General features: G+C 42.4%; 1 protein-coding gene across 1 annotated transcript in view; it reads left to right on the top strand.

Moving 5' to 3' along the window:
• The first annotated feature begins 492 nt into the window (after positions 1-492).
• MYOM2 (myomesin 2) overlaps positions 493-9610 on the top strand; it is a 77970-nt gene continuing 68852 nt past the window's right edge. The window contains exons 1-2 of the mRNA XM_033142997.1: positions 493-617; positions 8686-8816. Of these exons, the coding sequence (XP_032998888.1) occupies positions 8713-8816 (104 nt within the window). The 5' untranslated portion in view covers positions 493-617; positions 8686-8712. The remainder of the gene's footprint in view (positions 618-8685; positions 8817-9610) is intronic.

Here is a 9610-nt window from a genome sequence, read left to right as displayed (position 1 = left end):
TTAACAAGCTTTTTTTAAACGTAGATGATATGGCTTAACATATGGCAACAATGTTTTTTTATAATCCAGGCAGCCCTTAAGGAGACTTTGGGGAGGATCAATTTACAGCTCCGGGCACCAGGGAAGATCTCATGTCGGCACTAAAAAGATTTTAAAACCTAATGACTGTTCGTTGGTCTTTTTAACCATTATCTGTGCAAAATAACTACCTATTGGCTATTAAGTGGGTGTTTATTTTTTACAAAATCATTTTTTTAGTTCTCCCTTATTACCTTTTTTGCATATAATAAATAATAAAAACTTTAAATGTATGCCAACAATTAATTTTCATGTTTAAGGATCATGCAATCGTACCAAAAAGCTTTCAAAATATGGCCACTTGTAAATACTCATTTAACTTAAATCATAGTTTTAATGCTTATTAGACACATCACTGGTTTGTGAGAGCAACTAAATTGATTCTATATATAGCATCCTAGCTGCCCATAAATGGGAGGGAAGGGGGCAGTAGCCTCCCCTTAGAGTTAGACATTATTTTTGTTTTCCTCAGCCTAGGGCTTGGTAAGCTGGGTTAGACTGTCCTTCCTCTCTGCATTGCCATTTTGACACCTCTCTAGGTAAGTCTGTGCTCATTTTTTTTTTTTAATATGCATTATTCAGATTTGGAGAAAATATATTTCCTCTCCCACCTTCTCTGTGAAAGTGATGACTTCTCAGTCTAAGAACTGGGGAAAAAACTGGGCTATTTTTTTTAAAAAAAACATTCTTTTCAACTTTGTTTTGCATCCTCCAAGGCCACAATCCTGCACACAGGCTGCTTAAACTTCATTGAAGCCAATAAGACTTAAGCAGCCACGAACTGCAGCCTTAGAGTCCAACACCTGAATAGGAGTTTAACATGCACATCAGTGAAAGGAATACAGTACTGGACTCTTGGTCTTGAACAGAATAGATTTCCCTTGAGCTAAACATATGCAACTGCATTCATGTTTATTTATTTCCGTGTTTATGATTTCTTCATATTTATTTCCTTCAGTTTGAAGACATTAGATGCTGGGCAAAAGACGTAGCACGTATTTGTCTAGGAATAACAAACTGAACAAAAAGAAAGAAAGGGAAAAGCTGTTGGCAGAAAACATCCATTAAATTAGAGTTTGCCGTATATTTCAAATCCTACTTCTTAAAAGACGGAATTCTGTCTGTTGATATTGTCGAGTATTTACTGCTTGTGCCTTTTGGCCAGCCCCTCTGCATGACTGGTGAGAGAATGAGAGTGGAAGGAAAAGCTTTTGGAAATCTTATTTTTCTTTGCTCTGGAAATGATGCCTGCTAGAAGGCAACAGTGGAGTTAGACGAAGGAGGCACACGAGTCAATGGAGGTGCCGTAGGACGGGATAATAGAAGCTGAAATGTTTGGAACGGACTCCCTTTCGCTATCTCACTCGTTTCACATTCTTTACTATCCAATGAAAAGGTCAGGGTGTCTTCAAAGTGCGTTTTGGATCTTCAGGCTTAACAGGGCATCTGCTACAAGTCCCTTTTCTATGCAGAGAGTTGGCAGAGCATTCCTATGGGGAGGGGAGAAACCAATGCAGAAGGGCTACCTTTTACTATGCAATGCTGGAAAGGAGGAGGGGGGGTGACAACTCTCCCCTCTTGTGATTTGGCCTTTTGTTGCTTTTTGCTGTTCCAAAAACCTTCCCTTCCCATTTCTCCCAATGACACAATCCCCCCCACCACCACTCCAGGGCAGGTTGTGAGAAAGGAAGGGCTACCAAGCCACAGCCTCTTCTGTCATTGTTAGGTCTACTTTTCAGGGTTTGCCCTACTGTGAGGCAGAATGAGACATACACCCCAGGCAGCAGATTTTGGGTGTCATGAAAGGGGCAACAAAGTGTTTATTATTTAGTTTGTCACTGCATTATTTTTTTACTGTCAGGGAAAGGAAAATGTGTGTATGGGGTTTTCAGGTGTCAAAATAACTTGGGAGGTCTTGGTACTATATATGCTTACTTGGGGTTGGTAATAGGGAACTGTTTGCTGATCCACCACAGGCAGCAAAATGCCCTGAGAAGGCCCTGCACACCATTGTCCCCTCCAATGTTAGAGCTTGATGTTGGAGAAGCACCAGAGGAGGTCTTTTCTGCAACCACAAGTAGGAAGCTGGCAAAAGCAGATTTCTCCCTCTCTCTTTGAGGGCAGCCCTCTCCTTCCATCCATGGAAAAGGAGACCTGAAAAGTCCTCCGTCCCCTGGGACTTTAGAGGACTGCGACCTAAGTGATAAAACTTTCAGATGCCTCCATATCACATTGCCATGGATTTCTGGGACCAAGATGGCCATGATTTGCAGCAGTTTGTCAGCACGCTTGATTGTAGTTAACTTACTTTTGTGAGCAACCATAAGAGTAAAAAGTTACAGAATGCAAAATACGTAAGATTGTTAAAAGGGGGTAGATTGGAATGTAACAGTAACTAGTTGCAATTTTAGAGGTTTTGCAGCTTGCTAGATACTTCAGAAATCAGAGCCTTCCGATAAAATGATCCTATGCATTATTCAGATTAGAGTAAGAAATATATGTATATGAAGTTCTACAGGTAAGGCAAGGGTGGATAAATGTAGGGTCTCCTGATGTTGCTGGGCTACAATTTGCCTCACCCCATCTATTGTCCATCCTGGCTGGGACTGATGAGAGCTGGAGTACAACAGCATCTTGGGGTGTGTGGGTGGGCACAGGTTATCCACCCGAGATAATGAATGTGTTCCTGAGCAACTGCTTCCTAACATACAGTATGTAACCTGTAACCATTTAGATACTCTTAACTGATTTGTTCTATATAAGTATGGATAGCCAAAATGGTTGCTGAGTTTTGGATAATATGCAGGTGTGGGTGTGTCAAACCCAACTTCTATGCTCACCAAAATAAAAAAGGCAGATGGACACACATGGACTGAGTGTAGGAGGTTTGATCAGTTTCCAGCAAATGATGCAGAAGGCTACCCAAGGCAACTCCCCTTGCTTAGCCAATCCCTGCGGGCAGTGGGATGCACTGGTGGGATGTAAGCAGAAGGATGGGGCAAGGAGCCACACCAAATCTCAGGTGCTGTTGTCAGCTGCCTCCATGGCTTCCATGAACTCTGTTTCCAAGTTCAGGGCAAAGAGGAGAGGGGACTTTATCCTTTGAGGGTATGGTCTTGGGGAGACATTTGCTTGTGCGAGAGAAGGGAGGAAAAAGGTTGAGAGAAGGTTTCCTTCTGCTTTGTTTTTCCATCGAGTCTGTAGGTGCATAAAATTAATGATGTATGTGTGCACACACTTCTGTCCCATTTCTGGAACTTGAATGTGCAATGTGCGAAAGCATCTCTGTGCAGGTATCTCATTAAGGTGAGAGAGAAAGGCAAAAAAGATGTTTTCCATGTGCCAGCTTAATCCTCTCACTGTGCATGTGTAATTCATGACCTGACTTTGGCCACCTCTGTAATCCAATCACCTCTAGTGGGGAATGCTATGTATGTCCCACTCCTTATAGCAGCGTGACCCACACACTTAGGACAGGAAGTGAGGACCTCTTCCATCCAATTACAATTTCAGGTGGACTTTGAACAGGCAGGATGCAACCATGTGCACTAGGGTTTGGCCAGGACACTACATCCTCACAAAAAGTAGTCAGCTGGATTTTGACTAAGCAGAAATAGACAGGGTTTGTGCTAGCACAGGGGATTCTTTTAATGCCTGGGAATGAGCTTAATGCTAATTCAGTGGGAAGTCTCCCACAGTCGGAAAGCGGCGGGCGACGTTGCTTCCAGAAGCTTTCCCACATCACTCATGCCCAAACCCAACCAGGCATTATGACGACGGTGATTTAAACAGCACTTAAAATAAGCCGAGTGCTTTGCAGGGAATTAAAAACGACAAGCCCCCTTCCTGAAGACTCATCATCTGAACACAGATGAGACTTAAGAGGGAAGGGGGTGACGGAAAGGTGAGGCGAATATGTGAAATAATGCATCATTTATAAAGCACGGGGTTTTCGTGAGTGAGCTATCATTCCGACTTAATAGAATTTCCCTTCCTTTGTAAAAAGAAAGAAAGAAAAACAAGAGGCTGGCTTCTGACAGATGACAACTGGAAGGCATATTTCCTTTAGTGGCTCTGCAGACACCATTTTTATTGCACATTCAGAATGAGTAGTGCTTGTGGTGCTATCTGGGTGGGCACAAATGACCCTGTTAGTACTGTTTGCACCTGTAAATGTCTTGGGACAGCCATACTGCTTCATTCCCAACCAGTGCTTATCCCATAGCTTCCAGCTGAAATCCCACAATGTTTTATATGGAATTGTGCAGTTTTATTTTCATCCCAATTTTGTCGCACCCTTAGCTCTCTGAATAGAAATTCAGATGTAGCAAACTGAATCAGAACAAATCCACCACTAAGGCACTATTATCGTGAGTCAAGGCCCCGTCCCCTGCTTTATGATGAAATAAGACACACGGACATCAGTATTTTAGGTTAATGGGCTAAAAATGGCCATAACTTTATTGGTTACAGAATGTGAGTGATATTGGCTTAGGCACTGGATCCAAACAGACCATACTTCACTCCAACAGGCTGAGCCATGGTCCCACGTTCGCTTAAGAGCGGCAAACCACATCCCCCAGCCAGCTGGATTGGCTGGCTGAGGGCATGATGCAGGCCCAGGACTCCCGGTGACACAGTGGGCCATCCACGCCCCCTGTGAAGTGCAGGAAGTGAGACCCGTTCACAACCCCTCCCCTCGGGGAAGCGGAGAGGCTTTGTGTCAATAACATGCCGTAGAAAACAACCTCAACAAAACACCAGTGTGGAAGGACCTGCTTGTGTCCTTTCCTTTGACACTCGGCAGTTGTTCCAAATCCAGGTCCCAGGTTCCTTCCTCCAGCAGCTCAAAGTAGACAAAGCTATGGGTGGGTTCAGGCTAGCTGACGACTGAGCATTTTTCTGTACTGAGAAAGATGAAGCAATAATCTCCTGAGGTGGGAGTGCCTTGCTGCAAACTGAGACTGTTTCAACGAAGTTGAAGCTTGTGGAAATTAGAATACTGTTCCATACGGCAAGGAGTGTGGACGAATTTAACCTCAATGCTCATGGAACTCTGAGGCATCTGAAGGGGTATGGCAATAGACAGAAGACTAGTGTGTATTTATTGCAATGATTTATATTCCAGCTTTAAGAAAAGAAATTGATCCAAAGTGACCTGTGAGTGCCATTATTATTTTATTTTTTAAAAAAAGACCCCACAATAAACAATATCAAGATACAAAAAATCATCAGGACCCTGCTCACAGAGGAGTTGATGTTAGGTGACCTTGGTGGTGATGGTGGGGTAGAGAGAAAGTCCAGCTAGAGGAGACTTTGAGGTGGCCATTGCCGGTATTTTTCTTCCTCCTAGAAAACTTTCCATAGGACTACTGAAGAGGGAGGAGTGTAGCTCAGTAGCAGAGCATTTGCTTTGAATGCAGAAGGTCCCTGCATCTTCAGGTAGGGCTGGGAAGAAAACCTTGCCTGAAATCCTGGAGGCTCTGCCAGTTATTGTCCAGTGGTCGGGCTGTTCTATGATGGTAAGAACATCCCTGTAGGGGAGGGAGGAGGCAGTCCAGCTGAGACAGGCTCTGATGATGTTTGCCTTTATAATGTCCCTTCAGTGACCCGCTGCTTAATAGAGAACAATGGATCATTGCTTGATAAGATGTAGTGATGGTGTTTCTGGAGAAGAGTTCAACAACAGAGAATGGTCAACCATTCAAAATATGACAAAATTTTTATGTTTAAATTTTATTTATTTATTTATTTTTCATTTTTACAGAGAAGGGGAAAAAAAGAAAAAAAACACAACGACAATAACAAAAAACAAACAACTGACAAACACACACCAACAAGGAAAAAACAAAAGAAAACCATAATAATACATAGAAGAATACCTATACTTACATAAAAGTTATCACACATCCAAACTATTTTTCATAATGCACAAAACTCTTAATTACCATCTGAGGGATAACAGCAAATATACTCCTCGGCCAATACAACATTTCCCCCTTTCTTCTTCATTTTTTCTCTTTATACAAAGTTTTGTGCACATTCCATACATATATCGACTTCCCTCAAAATATGACATTACTGAAATAGCAAAGCTGTACCGCCCCTCTCGATTGCTATGAGAAGAAAAGCAAATAATATTCCTAAAAGATTCCCAAATGCTCTATGTAATTTAAATGTCTTATTCACCCCACAAAATTTATATTAGCTAGAGGTGAGACAAAATCCTCTGCCTTTGAATGTTATAAGGGCAACTAAAATATAATACATTTCTTGGGTGGAAAGTACTTCACTGTTGGAAAAAGCATGAAACTTGTGCAGGCAAACCAGAACTGATATTATTTTGTCACATTAATTGTAGACGTGAGCCGCAATTATTCAGAATTGGCTGTTATATTGTGTGTGGGGAGTGTTATTGGATTGCTTTTGCTCTTTGCTCTTATTTTATTATGCATTTGTGTCCTCATTTTGTATTTTATGCTGTGAACCACCCTGTGATCTTTGGATGAAGGGCAGTATATAAATTGTAACAACCACAGAAACAATATATGGAAAAAAACACTGAGGCCCCTCCCCCTCCCGAGATGAAACCTTTTGGGCTAAAACCCCGTGAACATAAAACAATTAATTTAATCAGAAATATGGGCCTCTTGGGTAAGAAAGAGTTAATTTATCTGTCTAAGCAGAAAGAGACACCCACGAGGAGGCCGTACCAATTTCTGACATATGTCGAATGGAGCAAAGTTATAATGTGCTAATCGAGCAATGACTCTGCCAGGATATAAATATGGTCAGTTTGGAAATGCATTTTACATTTTGGGTTGTTGCCAGTGTCACTCTCTTAATAAACCTTGTCCCTTCTGGACCATGCAGCTGCCTTTGCAGGCTCGGTGTCTGGTTGTTTGCCTCTCTGAATGCCTCCTTCAATGAAGGTTGAACCCCAAAGGGACTTGGGTCAGCTACCACTTTCTCAAAGGGACACAAAGATTTTCCTCCGCCCTCCCTCCCTCCCTCACCTGGCAAGCCATGGCTTTAATATTTGAAATGGCCCCATGAAGGTTGGGTGCCTTGCATGCATGTTCATTATTACTGTAGGCAGCCCTGATCCAGCTAGATGGTAGCAGATGACCTTATGTTCTATTGCTTTCAGTGGAACCTGTAGACCAATTCTGTGCCTATTCATTGTAGTCAGTGAGGATTATTCCCAGGTAAGAGTCTGTAAGCTTCCAGTCTTTAGGTGGATTGGGGCTACTGATTATAGTAGTGGGTGGCTAGCCTGCAGGCCTTATCCAGCCTCTCCCCTCACAAAAAGATCTGCTGTAGCCCCACTTGTCATTTTTTAATTTCTGCTAAAATACTGATTCTTGATGTAATACCATGATACCAAACAATTTTCTCAATAAATAAAATAAAAATGTCATTTATGTTGTGAACTGCCCTGTGATCTTTGGATGAAGGATGGCATACAAATTTAAATCAATAAATAACATAAGCACATTTTAACTGAATTTAATAATGGATAAATGATTTGAAGGGACATGGGTGGTGCTGTGGTCTAAACCACAGAGCCTAGGGCTTGCCGATCAGAAGGTTGGCGGTTCAAGTTCCTGCGATGGGGTGAGCTCTCATTGCTTGGTCCCTGCTCCTGCCAACCTAGCAGTTCAAAAGCATGAAGTGCAAGTAGATAAATAGGTACCGCTCCAGCAGGAAGGTAAACGGTGTTTCTATGCACTGCTCTGGTTCGCCAGAAGCGGCTTAGTCATGCTGGCCACATAACCCGGAAGCTGTACACCGGCTCCCTCAGCCAGTAAAGCAAGATGAGTGCCGCAACCCCAGAGTCATCCGCAACTGGACCTAATAGTCAGGGGTCCCTTTACCTTTACCTAAATGATTCGAAAGAGTGTAAAATAGCTGATGGGGGAAGCCATTAGATCTCATCACATCCACTTTGACATGTGGCCTCTGGAGGGTGGACAACAGTTCATTGCAGTCCTTGACTAAAAAAAGCTAAGCTCCCTGGACTATAGCATTGTAATATGCACATGTGAATGATGCTTCCGAGATGACTTGCTGTCGTGAAAATTTTGCATCAGCTACTGTCAGTTCAAATGCCATGTTTTTCATTGTAGACACTAAGTGTTGAGAAGTTAAGTGATGTGAGATTGAGGCCAGTTCCAAAGTGGCCCATGTGCATTCATCTCGATAATTCAATTCCATATGAAAGGGATGAGGAACCAGTGGTTCTCCAGACGTTCTCTATCAGCCTCAGCCAGCTTGGGACAAATGTCAAGGATAACAGAAGTTGCAGCCCAACAATATCCAGAGGGTCATAGGTTTCCCAACCCACCTGTACCTTTTGTGTGGTAGTACATCTCACTGAATGCAGTGTGGCTTACCTGCAAGTAAACATGCATAGGGCTTGTCCATGTCTCCTAGCACATGATCCTAAATATTCAGTTCATATATTTGTTAGTATCTTCCATCATGTTAATTGACAGAGTAGTCTAACATGATTTGTTGTTGCCCATTCAAGCCCCAGAATTTAAGAGAAACAACAAAGGTTCTGAAAGCCCCAGGTGAACATGATTGTCACTGTTTAATTCACAGGAGCAGTGAGTGGTAGCAGATTCCAAGATGTCGTCTATAGTGCCATTCTACCAAAGGAGGCACAAGCACTTTGACCAGTCCTATCGCAATATTCAGACGAGGTATTTGGTTCAGGAATATTCAGCAAGAAGGTAAGTGCCATACTTCTGGGTCTGGCTGGAAACCATGGTGGTGTGGTCAAAGCATGATAAATTCACAATAAACACAGGACAACCACTCGGGATTTAAAGAGGACACAACTTTATTGATTACAGGTGTTAGCAGGTTTTGGCACAGGCATTGGGCCTGTATCCTGAATCAACCAACCCATCTGCTGGTTGATTAATTAGCAGGGTTAACAGAAGTTAAAGGTCACCCTGTGATGTACATAAAATCAGGGCACAAGTTGTGCATGGCGGGCCAAATGGCTCAGTCCTAAGATGCGCATCTGAGCCAACAGATTTTATTTTTTTTATTTTACAAGAACATGTATACACACACACACACACACACACACTCACAAAACCAGATTATGGAGGAAAAGTAATACAGAGTTTTGCAATAAAATAATAATAGCAAACCAGTGTACCAAATGACAATCATGCTTCACTGAACAGCAAATGGTTTTTAAAGTAGCCCTGCCATAACAAAAAAATGAGAAGCTGGAGGGTTATGGGAACTGCCTCACTCTCTTGGTGTTGACTGGAAATATTGGTGTCATATTGGATATATGAGAAGCTTGACTTCTCCCTGTGCAAATAGTTAAGAGAGGTGAATGGAATAGCTGTGACCTTCAGGTCATGCTGAAGAACCGGGAGAGGTGTAATGATACATTTTTTGCAGTGCACAACCTCACCATGACAGTCCATATAGCTGTGTCTTGAGAAGAGTCCAAAACGGAGGCAGCTATGTTTATCCATTATTATATACATGTGCAAATAATGCG

The sequence above is a fragment of the Lacerta agilis genome, chromosome 3 (assembly GCF_009819535.1).
Source record: "Lacerta agilis isolate rLacAgi1 chromosome 3, rLacAgi1.pri, whole genome shotgun sequence".
Taxonomy (NCBI): domain Eukaryota; kingdom Metazoa; phylum Chordata; class Lepidosauria; order Squamata; family Lacertidae; genus Lacerta; species Lacerta agilis.
The sequence above is the reverse complement of the archived record's forward strand: the minus strand, read 5'-3'. Positions and strand labels throughout refer to the sequence as shown.